This window comes from Leguminivora glycinivorella, chromosome 2 (assembly GCF_023078275.1).
Source record: "Leguminivora glycinivorella isolate SPB_JAAS2020 chromosome 2, LegGlyc_1.1, whole genome shotgun sequence".
NCBI classification, from domain to species: domain Eukaryota; kingdom Metazoa; phylum Arthropoda; class Insecta; order Lepidoptera; family Tortricidae; genus Leguminivora; species Leguminivora glycinivorella.
This window is the reverse complement of record NC_062972.1, coordinates 30,194,507-30,214,988: the sequence shown is the minus strand read 5'-3', so window position 1 is coordinate 30,214,988 and position 20,482 is coordinate 30,194,507. Positions and strand designations below refer to the sequence as shown.

General features: G+C 35.9%; 4 protein-coding genes across 5 annotated transcripts in view; 2 read left to right on the top strand and 2 right to left on the bottom strand.

Moving 5' to 3' along the window:
• LOC125241203 (laccase-1-like) overlaps positions 1 to 20,482 on the top strand; it is a 216,675-nt gene that overhangs the window by 66,959 nt on the left and 129,234 nt on the right. For both annotated transcript variants that reach the window (XM_048149575.1, XM_048149569.1), the window contains exon 2: positions 3,402 to 3,463. The gene's annotated coding sequence lies outside the window, so the exon portion shown is untranslated. The remainder of the gene's footprint in view (positions 1 to 3,401; positions 3,464 to 20,482) is intronic.
• On the bottom strand, positions 8,845 to 10,043 carry LOC125241217. Its single transcript, XM_048149586.1, has 2 exons — positions 9,971 to 10,043; positions 8,845 to 9,601 (listed from the first exon to the last, which is right to left on the bottom strand). The coding sequence occupies exons 1-2, from the start codon at positions 9,996 to 9,998 to the stop codon at positions 9,315 to 9,317; spliced, it is 315 nt and encodes a 104-aa protein (XP_048005543.1). The 5' UTR covers positions 9,999 to 10,043; the 3' UTR covers positions 8,845 to 9,314.
• Positions 13,512 to 16,519, top strand: LOC125241272. Its single transcript, XM_048149665.1, has 2 exons — positions 13,512 to 13,518; positions 16,196 to 16,519. Coding segments are annotated over exons 1-2 (303 nt in total). The 5' UTR covers positions 13,512 to 13,517; the 3' UTR covers positions 16,498 to 16,519.
• On the bottom strand, positions 18,145 to 20,123 carry LOC125241263. Its single transcript, XM_048149654.1, has 2 exons — positions 20,040 to 20,123; positions 18,145 to 18,458 (listed from the first exon to the last, which is right to left on the bottom strand). Exons 1-2 carry the CDS (start codon positions 20,065 to 20,067, stop codon positions 18,181 to 18,183), a joined length of 306 nt encoding a protein of 101 aa, XP_048005611.1. The 5' UTR covers positions 20,068 to 20,123; the 3' UTR covers positions 18,145 to 18,180.

The following is a 20,482-nucleotide window of genomic DNA, read 5'->3' as shown; positions in this document are numbered from 1 at the left end:
CATATTTTTTAAACATATGGTTCAAAAGTTAGAGGGGGGGGACGCATTTTTTTTTCCTTTAGGAGCGATTATTTCCAAAAATATTAATATTTTTAAAAAACGATCTTAGTAAACCCTTATTCATTTTTAAATACCTATCCAAAAATATATAATACGTTGGGGTTGGAATAAAAAAAAAATTCAGCCCCCACTTTACATGTAGGGGGGGGTACCCCAATAAAACATTTTTTTCCATTTTTTATTTTTGAACTTTGTTGGCGTGATTAATATACATATTGGTACCAAATTTCAGCTGTCTAGTGCTAACGGTTACTGAGATTATCCGCGGACGGACGGACGGACGGACGGACGGACGGACGGACAGACAGACATGGCGAAACTATAAGGGTTCCTAGTTGACTACGGAACCCTAATAAATTGAAGACACGATGAAAAGTATTTCTCAATTTTATTGATTTTCGACAATGGTCTGGCCTAGCGGGTAGTGCCACAGTGCCACTGTTCCTGCTAAGCTGCGGTCCTTGGTTCGAATCCCGGTAAGGGCATTTGTGTGATGATCTCTGATTTTATTTTTTCCTATTGATAAATATTATGACGTGTTTTTTATTCTCCGTTAAATTCGACATGTCGTTAGGTTCTTTATCTATCCCGTATTATCAGTTTTAGTTAAATTCGCAAAAAAAAATTCATCATTCTCATACATAATTAATGAATTTATTACTGTGAGAGACCCTTAAGAATTATGTACAATTGTACATTCCAGTTAGTGTCAAGTGATGGACGGCACATGTCAAAACAAATAACATTAGGAATTGGTAAATGCTGTCACACACGTGTTCATTAATTTTTTTAATAACTCGATATCCGTAAAAGTTATAGGACGCTTGTTTCTTAGAGAAATTAATTGTAATTGATCTAAAGAACCTTCCCTCAAAGTTAACGGAATTCAATAAGAACAGGGTGTAGGACATTTTTACACAGATTGATTGAACCCAGATTGACTGTATGCTCACGAAGGCTTGTGTTTTGTTAATCATCATCCTCCTTGCGTTATCCCGGCATTTGCCACAGCACATAGGAGCCGGGGGTCCGCTTTGACAACTAATGCCAAGATATGGCGTAGGCACTAATTTTTACGAAAATGACTGCCATCTGACCTTCCAAACCGAAGGCCTTATTGGAATTAGTCCGGTTTTCTCACGATGTTTTCATTCACCGAAAAGCGATTGGCAAATATTAAATGACATTTCGCACATAGGTTCAGAAAAACTCATTGGTACGAGCCGGGTTCGATCCCGCGACCTCCGGATCGAAAGTCGCACTCTCTTACCGCTAGGCCACCAGCGCTTTTTCGTGTTTTGTTATCATACCCAAATTGAAACAACCTGTATTAAATTACCCGCATACGCCACTCAGTTGCTCAACTAACCTCATTGTTCCTAACCATTTTAATCATTGCAATTTAGAACCGAACTAATAAAACTGTTAAAGGTGTCATAAATGTCATAATGGTCCTACAAAAAAAAATAATTTGAGTTTGAACTAGATTGAATAAAATGCAAGCAGAAATCTAGATCCATCTAGATGGATCTAGGAACGCTTTCTGGCTGTAGGCACCTGTAGGCGTCTTGTTGTTATTGTGATTACGATGAAATTCATGAAAGATCAGTGTCAATAAACTTATCTAACAAAAAACTATGATACAAGTGCGGAAAAGAGTGTTTTGAATTTCCTTTTCCAAAGTGTAGCACGACGTTATTCAGCAATTATGGCCCTTTGAAGTTTCGACTTAGGCACTTAAAGTACAACTTTACGCACTAATCATAGTGCGATAAAGTAGCACCATACCTACCTACTGAAATAGTACTCCCTTCGGTCGTGTTTTAATTTAACGACACTCGTTTCGAATAACCTTTTTTCCGCACGTGCATCGTAGGACGTTTTTCATTACAGATGATGGCCCTCTGAGGTTCCGATCTGACAAAAACTAACACACTTCTCGCACTAGTGCAATAAAAATAGCACCATCTGTACTGAAAAGGTGTGTTACAATATATTTGGTACTCTGGTTGTCACTATTCGATGTTGACTGCAATTTTTAGATTATTATACCCTAATTGTCGTTTTAGTTAATTACTACATTCCAAATTATCCTTATACATACAAGAAGAATGCCAATACTCAGTAAACGATTGGAATTTTGAATATTGTCTGCCTTAGGGAAGCCCCAGCGTGTCAATATAACGTAGGTATTTAACTTTCCAAATACCTTATGGAAGTAGATTCTAAATCAACAATTTGTTGCGGTTTTGATTTTGTTTGATTGGGAAACCCTTTTGTTCATTGCACCAATAAGTTTGCTCTGATATTTAGAATAAGATGAGTGTACATTGTAGATGAGATGATTTAAAAGTTCTTATTGTAAACCTATTTCAATAAATTAAAGTTTAAAGTATTTGACTTTGACATGGCAAACCTGCACGGTGCAGTCACCGCGCGCACTGGCCGCTAAGAAAAAAAAAACCGGCCAAGAGTGTGTCGGGCCACGCTCAGTGTACGGTTCCGTAGTTTTCCGTATTTTTCTCAAAAACTACGGAACCTATCAAGTTCAAAACAATTTTCCTAGAAAGTCTTTATAAAGTTCTACTTTTGTGATTTTTTTCATATTTTTTAAACATATGGTTCAAAAGTTAGAGGGGGGCACGCACTTTTTTTTCCTTTAGGAGCGATTATTTCCGAAAATATTAATATTATCAAAATTTAAATACCTATCCAACAATATATCACACGTTGGGGTTAGAATGAAAAAAAATGTCAACCCCCACTTTACATGTAGGGGGGTACTCTAATAAAACATTTTTTTCCATTTTTTTTTTGCAATTTGTTGGCGTGATTGATATATATATATATATTGGCACCAAATTTCAGCTTTCTAGTGCTTACGGTTACTGAGATTATCCGCGGACGGACGGACGGACGGACGGACGGACGGACGGACGGACAGACAGACAGACAGACAGACAAGGCGAAACTATAAGGGTTCCTAGTTGACAGCGGAACCCTAAAAAGACACATTTTTTTGTTTAAATATTTGAAGCGTGTTAATTATTTATTAGTGCGGCAAAAACAGTGTCATCGGGCTGCAGGTATTAGGTATTTATTAATTGTATAACATGTATGTATACATAATTATTAAATTATGTAAAAGATTTAAGTTCCAAGTCTTATTGCACGTCATTGTTTACTGGTACTGGGCAGGTTCCCCGAATTAAGCTGTCGAAGTACAATAATCGCAAGTGTCCAGCTGTGCTACATTTAGGATGGCCAATTGTCTAACTTTCCTACATGTTTACTTATTGTTTAGATGTCAAATCATAAATTATATATACTGTTTGTTCCAGATTTTTCAAAATGTATCCACAAGGGAGTAGAAACTGCCTGGTGGCGGCGGCACTAATTTTATGTAAGTACCTAAATTATTTAATATACTTAGAGATAATTACATCCGCTACGTGATGTTAAATGTTGACTAGGAACAAGGTCACCTACCCGTTGTTTTGAACATCATTTTGATAGGTAATTAAATACCTAATGCTAGAAATCACATATAAAGGTTACATACAAAGGCTACACGTATTGAACCATTAATATTTTATTAATAATTAGTAAACAGTAAGAGCAAAAACATTAAGTACTTTCTTAGAGAAATTGTAATTGACCTTAACAACTTTCCTTTAAAGATAACGGAAATAAATAAAAACACGTTTCTCTTTGTTTGCAAGTGCAAGTAGTTCTTCGTCTAGAATGTAAAAAAAAGCCACACCCTCCCGTCTCCGAAAAACTTCGATCTCTGGTAAACACCAACGAACAATTAAACAGTGTTTTTTTGTGTGATGAGCACAGTTCTCCCTGAGTCATGGATATTTTCTATGTATGTAATGTATTTATATTTATCTAAGTAAACTTATATCGTCGCCTAAAACCCATAGTAGGTACGGTGCCTACCTACAAGCTTTGCTTAGCTTGGGGCTAGGTCGATCTGTGTAAGGTGTCCCTCAATATTTATTTAATCGATTTATTTGATCATTTGGAAAAATATGAATCCCATCAAAAACATAAATGTGACATGAGAGCCAAGTTCAATACTTTGATATATGCCTCGGTTGTACACTTCAGCGAAAAAAGAAATGATATCTAAATGGGTGCCAAGTTCAATGGTCAGTCCTGAAATTTATTTGTAACGACATAAAATACTTTTATTATGGGACCAATGGCAAATACGCGAAAAAAACTTTGGCTGTTCCATAGAAATGAGCGGTATCATGACAGTCGAAATGTATGTAACAGCCAAATTCATTGGTCCCGTAATAATAGTTATTTGTTATACAAGGGGGCAAAGTTGTATTTTAACGCCGAGTGTGGAATTGAAAAACGAGCAAGTGAAAGGATTCTATAGTTGAACCACGAGCGAAGCGAGTGGTTCGAGAATAGAATCCTGAACTTGCGAGTTTTTTAACACACGAGAAGTAAAATACATTTGCACCCGAGTGTAACACAAAACTTTTCCCCTCACTATAGCGAGGAAACTACAACGCAAAAAATGCGTTTATCACTGCTTCCAGTAGTTCCACAGGTGGTAAATCATCTTTATTACTAGATTCACCTACTTTTATCAATTTTAAAGCAGTTAATTTGACTTTATTCAAGGTCAAATTACTTTACCCACTAGTGGATAAAATACGTTTTTACCCGCTGGTATTAAAGGACAAAACACGTGTTTCCGAGCTAGTGAGGGGAAAAAGTATTTTATGTCGTTACAAATAAATTTCAGGACTGACCATTGAACTTGGCACCCATTTAGATATCATTTCTTTTTTTGCTGAAGTGAACAACCAAGGCATAAATTATATCAAAGTATTGAACTTGGCTCTCATTTCACATTTATGTTTTTGATGGGATATCATTACTTTTTGTAGGTATTAAGGCTACGGGAACGCTATTTACTAAGTTTACTGGAAAATCTAGGACTATTAACGCCATCTAGTAAACCCCGGTTGAACGAAACATGTTTTCACTGAACATATCACTTTCGAAAATGTAAAAAATAAAAAATAAAAAATCTGTTTATTTACCTAATTACCTATCTTCATGCCAAATTTAAACTTTCTAGGTCACCTGGACCTGAGTTAGAATTTATGTCTATAGATATACAACGTGTTACACCAACCACTGAAAACCTCAGACACCCCAACAGATTTTTATTATTTAGAGTTAGTCTAGAGAATTTATTTTTAAATCGGCCTATTATTTCCAAAGATATTGCTGTTTCTTTTATTTTCGTAAGTCTAGTGATTAGTAACTCTACGTGCGTTGATTACGCATGCGTGCCGTGTTATTGTATCATCGTGGTCCAAACAGATTACTGGCAATTCGTAATCCTTATTGCAAAGGCATAAGGCTTTAGGTATCTTATCAATTGTCAGTCATACAAACTGGGTTTAGAACAAAAGTCGATAAGGCGATAGTTTGTTACAAATTGTAAGAAAAACAGCCCTTATTGCCTGAAATACGGAAGTGACATTGGCAACTGACATTCGCTTTGTAGTAACAGGGACTGACCTGTCGTATTTTCGCCATGATAAATTGAACCTTATCACTGAGCCAGAAGAGCGAAATTTTAAAAATTCAATCTTTAATAAAAAGAACAGCCAGTATTAAAACATTACACGGAAAAAAAATATTTTAACAATACTACCAGAACGTTTAGTAAAATAGATTTATCGTAACTGATACTACAATCTCGTAATAAAAACAACTGTATTGTTACGTTTACTATATTTTGAATTCAATAGAACTAAGCAAACATTAATATGCACTAAACAGTTCTGTTTGAATTACATATACGAGAACTCTAGTTTTATTTACAACTAATAGAATAAAGGTTACGATAATTCTATTAACAAGAAGCTTCTTGTAATGCCAAAAAAATAAAAATTATCTTTACAATCTTAATCTTAGCGGTTACTATCACAGTATACTTCTTGTAACTTTTTTATACGTTGCCATTACTTTGTAGTTCTCGTAAAGAAATAAAAAGAATATTCTTGTAATGTAAACTCAACGAAGAGTTATATTTAAAAATATTAAGTTTGTATAAATATGTACGCATCGCTGTCAACTCTATTATTTGTATCGTAGCGAATGCCATCGCAGTATAGTTGATATGACTGTTTTATAAGTTGGTATTACTTTGCAGCTCTTGTAAATAATGACAATAATTTTCTCGTAATGTATACTGGTGAACAAATAGTTCTGTTGAAAAAGTATTTAGTTAGTATAAATATGTGTTTCGTTTTTGTAACGAAACGCCATGTTTAAGTACCATTGTATATCTTAGTGAATGCTATAGCAGTATAGTTGATTTTACTTTGCGCCTCTTGTAAAAAATAACAATGATATTCTCGTAATATACACCGAAAAATAATTGTTATAACAAAAATATTGTCCGCATAAATAAATGTTTTGCTTGTGTAACGAAACGCAATGTTTTGCGGCGTGGTCGGCGGCCATTTACGTGTCATGAGAGATCATGCGTGGACGCGGATCGCAATAGGTTATATTATTTATCGTTAAACGTACTCACTACATATTATCCATTCGTTTGGTAGTTTCCATTTTAGGAAATGGATGAAGAGGTGCAAAAACTCTTGCAAGGATGGGAGATGGCAGAGTTGGCAAAAGCAGGTGAGTCACATACCGTACATCATGTAGAACTTAGTAGATAATTAGAATGGTGAGTAAAAAGGCATTTAATGTTGTATTCATTTTACATTGCATACAAATTCATACGACATTACGTGGGCAAAATCTAAATACTGAACTAATAAGGACTGTCCACGATAAAAAGTGGTCATACATAACATGATAAATCTTTCTTCCTGAATGCACATTTTGAAGCAATATTATATTTTGATAAATCTGTATACATAAAACTATATAATAATTAAAGCTATTCCTTATAATGCTTTAGTGTGTCTGAGGTTTCGCCGAATGTATACCATCAAGCATTTCATTTCTTGTACAGTATTTTTTAACAAACTTCACACGCTTCCTGGCACAATTTTATAAATACTTATATTTTTATAAGCTGTTTTACACACATTAGAATGACATCTTAGCAGACAAAAAAATACTTTTTGAAACTCATTTCGACTTTTGGTAGTCAGGAAGACTTTCTACTCCAAGCACTGACAGTTGTTTTTGTATGGAGAGCCAAAATGTGTCAAAAATTCGAATTCAGCAAAGTTAGAAAATCTCAGTACTTTCTTAATCTGATTACAATCAGAAAAATTATTACTATCGTAAAATCAGTATGTAATAGGGTATATTTTGGCTATTATAATTAAACATTATATATATCTGAAGTGGACGTAGAATATTACTTAATGTAAAAATTATTCATAGAAATTTTAATGTCTTTTTCAGATGATTTACAATGGTTGCAAGTTTCCTGTGACCCATGCCATACTGTGGAACAAAAGTGGAAAAATTCTGCAAAATATAAATTTTGGACGAAATGAAGGACGGTTCTATTAACACTGACGAATATATGAACAAAGTCTTGCACTAAGGATCATTGAAATATATTTTTTAACAAATTATATAATTATTTTATTTACTTTCAGATTCACCAATTTTCACCGCTCATAGCATCCATTCCATATGCTGGGTGACCCAGGTTTCCGGATCCCAGTTTCAACTCTAGACTTCTGTCTCTTGGAACTGGTCCTAGCAACCTGCATTTTTATCGGTAGGTACCTATGAATTTGTCTGTGCACTGTATAGACAACTAACATTTCTTGTAAATGTAAGAAAAGGTTTGTTGTCTATACAAGGTGGTACAGTAGGATTAAAGGCTGAGCCACGCCAGATACGTGTACGTAGACGTGCGCGTAGCGTACGCGGTGTAAATGACGAATCCTCATTAGAGATTACACCGCTTGTGTGACGTGTTTCCCGTGTGTGTCTAGCGGTGTATCATCTCTTTTGAAGATTCGTACTTTACAGCGCGCACGCCACGCACACGTCTACGTACACGTATCTGGCGTGGCTCGGCCTTTAATCCTACTGAACCACCTTGTATAGACAACAAACCTTTTTTTACATTTACAAGAAATGTTAGTTGTCTATACAGTGCACAGACAAATTCATAGGTACCGATAAAAATATAACACGTTAACGCAATTGTATATTTATTAGAGAGTACCATAAATGCAGTTGCTGTAACTAACTTTCTTGTTCTATCAACCATTTAATGAAGTTTACATAAATGAAGAGAATGTAATATATATCAGATGACTTGTATTCTTAACGATACCTATTATTGGCCTAACTAAAGTTTTATAACCTTTACAAGAATTTCTTGTGGAGTTTACATTATTTTGTTTATTTAGACACTCCATTTGTTATAAATACTGAATAATCTAGTAATACACACAATTTGACTGTGTGACCCTTACAATATTTTTATTTTATGATACGTAATGTATATATTACCTTTACAAAAATATATTGTCAAGGTCACATTTCATTTATTAAGCTCTGCAAGAAAATATTATTTATTTGTACGGTCCACGTGTTATGATTACTAAATATTCTAGTAATACACGCTATTTTAATGTGTAGCAATTACAAGATAACTAGTTCACTAAGCTCAACGCATTTAAACAGACTAGTTTAGTTATTTATACTATGTGAACAATTGTCCCAGAATTTACTAGATTTTCTCGTTCAGATTACACTATTCAGGTATCATGGACGAGACTTTTTTCTCCGTGTACCAAGTATGCAATCCTCTATCAGAGATACAGTAGTAACTTTTGCTTTTGTAACTTTTAGACCTGGCACGCAAAAAATGAAAACTAAATACAAAAAATAACCTGCATTAAAATATAGCGTAATCGATTCTACTCTTGATTCTGAACAAACTGTTTTCTGGTTTTCAGTGCATGGTGTGACACGTTGTATATATATGATAAAAATCACGATTTTTGGACGTTATTATCTAAACAACCGTTTGAGATGTGTTTACGAAATTTGGCGCACATGTCTATCTCGTATATCTCAATATAGGAGCCAAATTTGACACGTTTATGTAAAATAGTTTTTGAGTTATGAGGGGGTCAAAAGTGGCTCCAAATGGTTCGTGTAATATTACACACGGTGCTGCTCGCCAGTTCTTTTACTTGAACTTGGCTTGACACGCTACCGCGTGTCTAGATTTGTAATATAATTTAAATGCCATATATAATTAATTATAGTTCGCATTTCGACGGCGCCGTTGCTGTTGTAGTAGTTTCGGTTATCCTCGGCTTTGTAGTTGTCGGCTGCGTTGTAGTTGTCCGCTGCGTAGTAGTGTCCAGCTCCGATACACAAGGCCCGTGGTACAGAATGTACCAGTCATGGAACTGGACGGAGGGATGTCTGCACTTGAACTCGCAGATGCTGTGGTACGTGGTGTAGTCGTTGGCGCAATATTCGAAGACTGGTTGGCAGCCGCACGGGCCGCGTGGGCTCGCTGCGACTAGCCCTGACAGAACCACTGAAATGTAAACAACGTTAGATTGTTATTGACCGTGATTACCTTTTTAATTTTTTTGGTTCCCGATATTTCGTTCCAGGTTGCATGCATCATGATTACGGAAAACATCCTATGATTTCCCGTAAAAAGGTAATCACGGTCTCTCTATATGCCGGTCAATATAAGTCTAATAAAAATAAGCCTGAATTATTCAAAACTCTTATGTAACAACATTTAAAAAAATCTAAAAATACTACACAAACTACTACACTACTACACAAACTTTTAACACAATTAAATGGCTTTACTGGGATTCAAATCCAGAACTATCCGATTAACAGGCTAATACTAGACAGAAACACTCATTAAATAATATAAAACTGTACTTACTAATACTAAGCGCGGAAAAAGTGTTCATGTCTGACTGATGTGGCGCCCAGCTTCAGCAGTGGCCACAGTGCGGATTGGTTTTAATCGATTAGGATACTATTAGACTTGTAAATTGGGAATGTGTGACAGATTTGGTATAGCTAACAGTTAGTTAGCGATAAAGCTTGCACCATCATAATTATCATAATTTTTGGAACAAAAAGTACCTTTAATTTAACATAGATTAAGGTTTTTGTTGAACCACTTGAGCTGTTGATATATATTATAATATGTAGTCGAGAGACAAATTGTTAATTATGTGAAACTGCTCTTTAGACTATGCTTGTGTGGTGGTAACCCTTCGCTTCCGTAGAATTTCGACAAAGATTTCAGAAACATAAGTTTTATTTACCTAATACTATGTGCTCATTTATACTAGTACACAACCTACACTTTGAACACAGAAATTCAAGAATGAGCCACGGTGGGATACCCCCATTTGCCAGAATTTCATTTGCCATAATTTTATTTGCCATCCTATTCAACAATCATAATATTGTTTCTCATAACATCTTATGCCATAATCATTGTTTACTATATTAATCTAGTGCCAAAAACTTTGTTTCCCATAAAGTCAGTTTCCATAATGTCATTTGTCAGAATCATCGAAATCCGTAATTACCACATTCCATACCATCATTTGTCATACAAATTAGCGTCCAGAAAAGTCAATTTCCATAATGTGCTTTGGCAGAATCGAAAACTACTATAATAGCTCTTTTTAGCCTACCACAGGTTGCTTTGAGAGTAAATATCTGTGAATGGTGTGAAAATATTTTAATACAGATTTTGTAAAATTGTGCTTTCAAACAAATAAACAAAGTGGGAAAGAATTAAAATGGATTAACCGAAATCATTTTAAGCAGTTGACATATTGATGCATTAGAGTTAAGAAAATCTCTCATCCGTGAAAGGCAGGTTCTTGGAAATTATTTATTTGCGAATATATTATATCAATCATATAATAAGTATATTTATTTATATTTGCATTCATTTATATTTATGTATTATATAAGTATTTTATGAAGTTACTCAGTTGTTTTCGATTATTCTACCATTATCATTTTTCCTTCTCCTTGCAACATTTTTACATGTATATGTTTAGCCCGATGGTTGACTGGTAGAAAATGCCATTAGGCATTAAGTCCGCCATTTGTACATTTTTGTTTTATTTGTGCAATAACGTTTAAATAAATAAATTAATTAAATAATAACGTAGTTTGAAATGTATACTTTTTTATTAGCCATTTGGCGGATTAGAGTTAGTACGTATTTCCCACGGCTCTGTAGTTGTCGGCTGCGTTGTAGTTGTCCGCTGCGTAGTAGTGTCCAGCTCCGATACACAAGGCCCGTTGTACAGGATGTACCAGTCATGGAACTGGACGGAGGGATGTCTGCACTTGAACTCGCATATGCTGTGGTACGTGGTGTAGTCGTTGGCGCAATATTCGAAGACTGGTTGGCAGCCGCACGGGCCGCGTGGGCTCGCCACCACTAGATCTAACAAAATCACTGAAATGTAACAATATTGAACAAAGAATTAAAAAAAATGCTAGTTCATCATCATCATCATATTAGCCCTTTATTGCCCACTGCTGAGCATAGGCCTCTCTTCTAGTACGCCATTTTTCCCGGTCCTGTTCTAGTCTCATCCAGTTGTGACCCACAATTTTTCGGATGTTGTCGACCCAACGAGCGAACGGATGCCAGGCACTTTTTACATTTGTTAGCGCTAGCGGCCACCATTCCGTTTACCATATTGCGGTAATAAGGCAAACTAGTCGCTTAGGCGCTTTGAGTGGCGTTCATACTAAGGAGTATGAACGCAGCTACTTGACGCGGGACCATGCAGCAATAACTATATAAACATTAACATTATTATAAAATGTATTTATGATGAATAACATTATGAACATAAGTCATTCGAAGTAACGGTAGTTATTAACATAAAATTGTTATAAATAATGATCATTATAATGTAAAATTGTATGAAAAATATTTTCGGACTACCAATAATCTATGTACCAATTTTATATGAACTTTGGCGCACCCCAGCAGATAACTAATTAAAATGTTAGAGGACATTTTACTCAGACAGGTCACCATCTACTTACTAGGCCAGTGAACAGAAACGCTTATGGAATAATATGAATTGTACTCACTAATACTCAGCGCGGGAATAGTGTTCATGTCTGCCGCGGGCCGAGCAGCTTCAGCAGTGGCCGCAGTGTGGATTGATTTTAATCAATTATAGTAGACTTGTATAATTGCAATTTGTGTGACTGATTTAGTACAGCTAGCAGGAAGTGATGAACTTTGCACCGTGAAATAGTTTTTTTGGACAAAAACTACCTTTACTTAAATAACATAGATAAGCATTTATGTTAAACCATTTGAGCTATATTATACTCCAGGTGTCAATTGAAGTTTAATGAAATAGAATAGAAACATATTATCGACAAACTGTGTACAAAAGATAACAGGTATGTAGGAAACTGCTGTTTACTCTGTGTGGTGGTAACCCTCCGCTTTGTAATAATTTAACGAAGCCTTAAGGCGTTAAGTCCGTCATTTGTACTCTTTATTGATTATTTGTGCAATAAAGTTTAATTAAATAAAGATTTCAGAAACATAATTATGTTTAACTTACTAAGTTCCAATAGTGTTTGCATGTTGCCCTCAAACACACAAGTTCACGAAGAAGCCACGATGGAGATAGGTTGAATTTTATTTAATGCTAATTCGAGTGTCTAAGTTTTCATTAGCGTAAAATCATTAAATTCTATTGGCGTAATGAGACTGTTAAGTATATAATAGAAAAACGTGCTTGTAAATAGGCGAGAACAACTCCATGCTTCACTCGTTTCAGCTACCACAGGTTGCTAAGAGAGTAGAAAAGTAACCAATTTACGCGGAGCAGTTAAACTGCAATGCAAAATAAAATAATTCGCCAACCTACTGATTGCTTATCAAAATTTCATTCATTACCTATAGATAAATTTTCTGCCGCTCTAATTTTGCCGACTAAGTACCCATTTACTAATTTTTGCACACCAAATCTATATTTTTGTTCCTCAAAATCGTTTTTTTTTGCAGATTGATCAAATGATACCCATTCAGTAATATATTTAAATATTATTATGTATAGTCCGTCGCCGTTGTTTTATTTTTGACTCCAGCGGGGTAGGGGTCCATTTCTCAAAACTGAAAGTTACAAGTTACAAGCGGAAGTCTCTTTCCAACTTATCATATTAGACATTGACTACCGCTTGTAACTTGTAGCTTCGAGACATGGGCCCCAGGTCGCATATTTTAATTAAAGGTAAGTTTTTCAACAAATAATAATCTTTGATCACTAACTGTTAGGTACACCAAATCAGTCACACACATTGCCATTATACAAGTTTAATAGTATTATAATTGAATGAAATAAATCCGCACTGTGCCACTGCTGAAGCTGCTCGGCCCGCGGCAGACATGAACACTATTAATTTCTGCGCTGAGTATTAGTGAGTACAATTCATATTATTTCATCAAAAGTGTCTGTCTAGTAGCCTAATAGATAATTCCCCTGCCTTCTGAGCCAATGATCCTGGGTTCTTATGATTATTTTTTAACTTATGCTTTTGCAACTACATACATATTAAGCTTTTTTAAAAATTATTTGTTCAATGTTGTTATTTCAGTAGTTCTGTTAGGGCTAGTCGCAACGAGCCCACGCGGCCCGTGCTGCTGCCAACCAGTCTTCGAATATTGCGCCAACGACTACACAACGTACCACAGCATCTGCGAGTTCAAGTGCAGACATCCCTCCGTCCAGTTCCACGACTGGTACATCCTGTAATAACGGGCCTTGTGTATCGGAGCTGGAGACTGCTACGGAGCGGAAGATTACCACCACACTAGCGGAGTATGCGGATGTGGCTACTACGCAGCCGACAACTACAACGCAGAGGATAATTAGAACAACGGAGGAATACCTGATGGCTTCTCATTTTGAATGGTAAAAAATAAATATTGAATCATAAATTATTATTTCATTTTCAAAAACCTCTCTTACGGGATGATTCACATAACTCGTATTCGTGAGTCAGTATGTCAACAGACTAAATGCTTCTCCACTTGAACGATTTTCGTTTTTACCTATTTCATTTGTTCTTAGGAATCTTAGTTCTAGTAAATTCTTGCAGACATTACAATTTAAATCATAAAATATTTTAGTACATATTGTACAAATCTCTAGAAACGAGATTTGTTTTAGCTATTCATCTACTCTCCAAGCAAACTGTGGTATTTACTTAGTTCCTATTTGAAACAAGCGGTGCAATATAATAATGTTGTATAGGCGCCCACATTTTTACATCTTTAATTTTTTTCCGTTTTGTTTTTCTTTACATGTCAATATAGTATTGATACTCTGTTGGACAAAATTACTTTTTCTACTCCCGTACTGTTATTCGTGAGTTACAAGGTCGTGCATAGAACTTTAAAACCCTACATAAAAGATGTCAGGACAAGTCTATCTAGTCTATACCCTGAAAACATTTAGTAGCAGTCTCACGATATAGCTGTTTTACAGTTCAGTAAATACATTGCTACCAACTTAACAAACCAATTCGCAGAGTCGAGACTCCTTCGTTTTCTGCTGCGTTCATTGGCGACGCGTCGAATCGCATTCAAATGTATAGAACTCGATTCAACTCGGCTCGATTCGTCTTAGTGGCCAGGCTTCAAAGAACCATACCATAGACAGTTTTATTTTCATGTTTGCACTCAAACTGCATATTCAAAATGGTAGGCGGTCCACCTAGATAACTAAGATGACTGAAAGTAGGTATTTGTTGAATTTATAATTTTCTTTCAAAATAAGTGCTTGGTCGTAGAAAAAGTATTGTATGCAACGGTGTTTAACTGAGTCAAAAAATGCTCGTGGCGTCTTTATTAACAATTTTCGGCTTCGCCTCAAATTGTTACCCACGCCACTCACCTTTTTTGACCTCTTTTAACCACCAGTTGCATAAAATACTATAATGCATTTGATTGAGTACAAAATAATAATAATACTTAATAAAAAACAAACACTGTTATCTTTACAAAACAATTTCTTTTGTATGTAAAGTATTAGCTTCGTAATTCTTATGTGCAATTAAGGAAACTATAGGTCTGGTTTTTTGTTGCTTATTTTCTGTTATTTCTTGTATATGACTGTTTGTTTCTAAATAAAGAGAAAAAAAAAAAAAAAATTTGTGTTCGAGATGTAAACAAGAAGGCACTTTGTATTACTTAAAAGTGTGCTTAAAAGTTAAACTTATATTGCAGAAATCTTTGTCAAAACTATTACGAAGCGGAGGGTTGCCACTTCACAAGCAGAGTATAAAACAGTTTTACATAATTTTAATGAATTCACCCACCTTCAATTACTAACTCGATTTTATTATAAGTAGCTGAAATAGTTTTACAGAAATGTTTATCCATGTTATTAATAACAATTTTATGGTTCAAAATGTATCACTAACTGTTAGCTGTACTAAATCAGTCACACATGTTGCCATTAAACTAAAAACTAATTGATTAAAAATTAATCCACACTGTGGTCACTGCTGAAGCTGCTCGGCCCGCGACAGACATGAACACTATTTCCCGCGCTGAGTATTAGTGAGTACAATAAAATTCATATCATTTAATAAGTGTATGTGTTTAGTGGCCTAGTAGACAGCAGTGGCGGCTGGTGAAAATTTCTGCTAGGCAACACTGAGCAAAAAGAAACCTACCTTAACATTAGGTACTTTACTAGTAATCAATTTTAGGCAAGCCGGTGGGAGCCGTTGCTGGTAGATAGTGACTCCGCCTGCCTGAGTAAAAATGTCCCGATATTTTAATTAATTATCTACTGCATGCTCCCGCGTCAGGTACCGGCGTTCAAACTAAAGTCAAAGCGAATGAGGTTGTCTTACCAGTAGGCCTAGCACATGATTGCCGCGAGAGTATGACAACCCGTCCTTGTGTCATATACAGTTAGAAGAAGACGTGTCATCTATCTCGAGGCGACATACTCTCGTGGCAATCATGTGCTAGGCCTACTGGATAAAAGTGGCTAGCATTATCACTGTTTTTTTTTTCGAAATTATGCTTGGACAACTATATATTTAGCTTTCTTATTATTCTTTGTTCAATGTTGTATTTCAGTGGTTCTGTTAGGGCTAGTCGCAGCGAGCCCACGCGGCCCGTGCGGCTGCCAACCAGTCTTCGAATATTGCGCCAACGACTACACCACGTACCATAGCATCTGCGAGTTCAAGTGCAAACATCCCTCCGTCCAGTTCCACGACTGGTACATCCTGTACAACGGGCCTTGTGTATCGGAGCTGGACACTACTACGCAGCGGACAACTACAACACAGCCGACCGCTACAACGTGGCGGAGACGTTCAACAACCTACCTTTCTCATTTTTTTGCGGAAACTGTTGGTAATTTAATGCTTGGGTAATAAAAATTAAGACGTTTCAAAATGGATATATTTTAATATAATTTCCAACAACCTGCCTTTGGATGAAAGTGCATAACTATAACGCATAATTATGTGTTTGATCTATACTCTGCTTGTATGCATAATATTTCAGAAACATAAATTTTAGCCCCGTGTGGTGACGGGTTAAGAATTTCACCACCCCCTTTCTTCCCGTGGGTGTCGTAGAAGTCGACTCTGGGATACGGGTTAAATTGTGGCTTAGGCGAGAGGCTGGCAACCTGTCACTGCAATGTCACAATTTGGATTTCTTTCAACCCCTTTTTGCTAAGAGTAGCACTGAAACTTAGTCGTTCATGTGCTCTGCTTACCCCTTTATGGGATACAGGCGTGATTATATGTATGTATAAATTTTACACATGTATTTTGTCCCCTAGTTGACTTCCAAATCAGGAATTTCAGTATGAGCCTCAGTGAAGATTGATTAAATCTTATTTATTACTATGACTATTCGCGTGGATAGTTTTCACACTTAGGCTTATTAGGGGCTGTCCATAAATTACGTCATCGATTTTTTCAGATTTTAGCCCCCCCCCCCCTATAATCATCCTATCGTCATATCTTAATGACCCCCCCCCCCTTCTCCCAAAATTGACGTCATTACCAGTTTGACAAAATAAAACATTGCAGATTTGAGAAAAATAGGGTATTATATGATTAAAACACTTGGTTATAGAATCATCTTTTATTATTTTTACTTTGGCAATAATCGTTGATATAATATAACTACTTATAATATAATATAAATACATAGTATAAAACAAAGTCGCTTTCGCTGTCTGTCCCTATGTATGCTTAGATCTTTAAAACTACGCAACGGATTTTGATGCGGTTTTTTTAAATAGATAGACTGATTCTTAAAGAAGGTTTATATGTATAATACATTTAAGTACCACGGGCGAAGCCGGGGCGGGCAGCTAGTATTATATGTAATATTATTGTTAGAGTATTTTATCTGTAGTTATTACTGTATTTGTGTAGATCTATGTTGCATTACTTATGTATGTTTATTATGAGTTATTGTTATGTTTATTATGAGTGTTTTAGTATTGTATGCGCCTTAGCCGCCTCTCACATTTGCAGTCTCACTTACTAGGTGTGCTGGAAGAAATTTCTTTTTAGAAATAATCTTTTTGTACGTGAAAAATAAACTATAAATAAATAAATAAGAATGACGTCAATTTCGAAACACCCTCCCCCCCCCCCCCCCATCTATCATTTACCGTCATCCGCAGACCAAACCCCCCCCCCTAATTTAGAATGACGTAATTTATGGACGGCCCCTTAGTAGAGAATAAGTCTTCTTTAGAAATAAAATACTTTTATAAAATACATGCTTTTCGATTGCCGAGAACAACAACTCCATGCACAGCTTGCTTCAGTTACCACAGTTTGCTTGGAGAAGAGATAAATAGCTGATATAAGACAAATCTAATTTATAGGGATTTGTCAAAAACATACATTAATGAAATTTGTAGGAATTAATTATGAGCACAAAATAAATGAACGAAAACGGTTCAACTGGGACCATTTTAACCAGTTGACATATTGATGCAGAGTTAAGAGAATCTCTCATCTGTGAAAGGCAGGTTTCTGGAAATTATAATAACGTAGTAGGTATGAATAGTGTATATTTTTATTTTATTAGCCATTCACCGAATTAGCATCAGTTATCATTTTTTGCCACATTGTGGTTTTAGTTCTCCACCGCGTGGTAGTTGTCCGCTGCGTAGTAGTGTCCAGCTCCGATACACAAGGCCCCTCGTACAGGATGTACCAGTCGTGGAACTGGACGGAGGGATGTTTGCACTTGAACTCGCAGATGCTGTGGTACGTGGTGTAGTCGTTGGCGCAATATTCGAAGACTGGTTGGCAGCCGCACGGGCCGCGTGGGCTCGCTGCGACTAATCCTGACAGAACCACTGAAATAACAACATTGAACAATAATATTTTATACAATCGTGATATAATACAAAGCTTTTCAGTCGAGTACCATGTTTAGGCCAGGAAGCTTGCTGAGTGGCCTAATAGTACGGTACGAGAGTGAAAAGCTTAATTATATCACTATTGCATACAATACTTTCATTCATGCAACTTAAAATAAATGCTAATGGCTAATGGCGTCGTTTACCGTTGTATCAACATCGAATTACCTACCTAGCAACCAATTGTTTTTAATAACCGTTTCTGATTGGCCGATAATGCGACAGATAAAAAAATGTGTTTCGGATGCAGAAAAATTTGCCAGGTATCGCAAATTAGTATAGAAATTGTATGAAGTTCTATTTTTGAAATTATTACAGTTAACTTAAAGTCAACTATAATGAGATTACATAATATATTATTATAGTTGAGTCGGAACTGCCATAGAGTATCCAACACTGAAAAGTTAGCACTTATAGTTTAGTCTGTGGTGTCCTAATTGACAGATTACAGTCGACGAGTAGAGAAATATTTTTTAAAAAGCTTAATATACACCGTGTCCAATAAGTTTGAATACAGCACAAATAGCCAATAAAACAAAATGAACAAATAGTTACTACATTATTATTATATTTTATGAATGGCACTCTTATTTACTACATTCACAACAAATGTTTTGGAATAACTCCAGCATTAACTTGTTTACCAGCCTCAAACGCTTCTCAAACGGATCACACGCGGCACGCACCGTTTTCTTCACATTTCATCCCAAATACTCTCGATAACCTTTTTGAAATGATCTAGGTTTATGATTTTATAAAAATTTAGTCTTCAAAGCATGTATGACCATACAAAATAGTCTAATACGCCTAAACCTGGAGGCCTGGGTGGCCACTCATGTTTCGGATAAAAAACTGCCAAATTAGTCTGAAACTACGCTAGAATACCATTTCCCGAATGTGCTGGAGGTGCGTCTTGTTGGGACACATGATACTCATTCCCAAGCATCCTTTTTAACTTTAAGGCATTTTTTCTCCAAAACCTTGGTTTTAAAGAAAAAAACGTTGATTTTAACGCTTTTATCTGTAAGTACTGAAGGTAGTTTACCTCGCTTACATACTGCATCCCACACCTGGGCCGATGGTGAGCTCTGGAACCTAGGCACATTTTTCTAGTTGCCCGGAACGTTATCTATCCTCGGTACCCATAATAGTTTATTTTGGACACGTGGCGTCTGTTTTATCACATACAGATTCTCCTTATAAAAAATAACTCGTCACCTGCGTGCCGAGCAAGTATTTTGTTGGCACTTTACCTCTTTGTTTTTCTTAGACACTTCGGAAATTTCATGTACTTTGTGCTTGTATTTTATTAAGAGGAATATACTCTTTAGTTTAAATAAGAATTTGATGGCCTGTGATCCCTATATCTTTAGAACTGAGGTAAAATGTGAGTATTCGGACTTATTGGACACGGTGTATATTAGAACCCAGGATCATTGGCTCAGAAGGCAGGGGAATTATCTATTAGGCTACTAGACAGACACTTTTGATGAAATAATATGAATTGTAGGTACTCACTAATACTCAGCGCAGAAATAGTGTTCATGTCTGCCACGGGCCGAGCAGCTTCAGCAGTGGCACAGTGCGGATTGATTTCATTCAATTATAATACTATTAAACTTGTATAATGGCAATGTGTGTGACTGATTTGGTGTACCTAATAGTTAGTGATCAAAGATTATTATTTGTTGAAAAAATTACCTTTAATTAAAATATGCGAACTGGGGCCCATGTCTCGAAGCTACAAGTTACAAGCGGTAGTCAATATCTAATATGATCAGTTGGAAAGAGACTTCCGCTTGTAACTTGTAACTTTCAGTTTTGAGAAATGGACCCCTACCCCGCGGGAGTCAAAAATAAAACAACGGCGACGGACTATACATAATAATTATGTGTTTGATCTATATCTCTGCTTGTATGGGAATACAGGCGTGATATATGTATGTATAAATTTTACACAT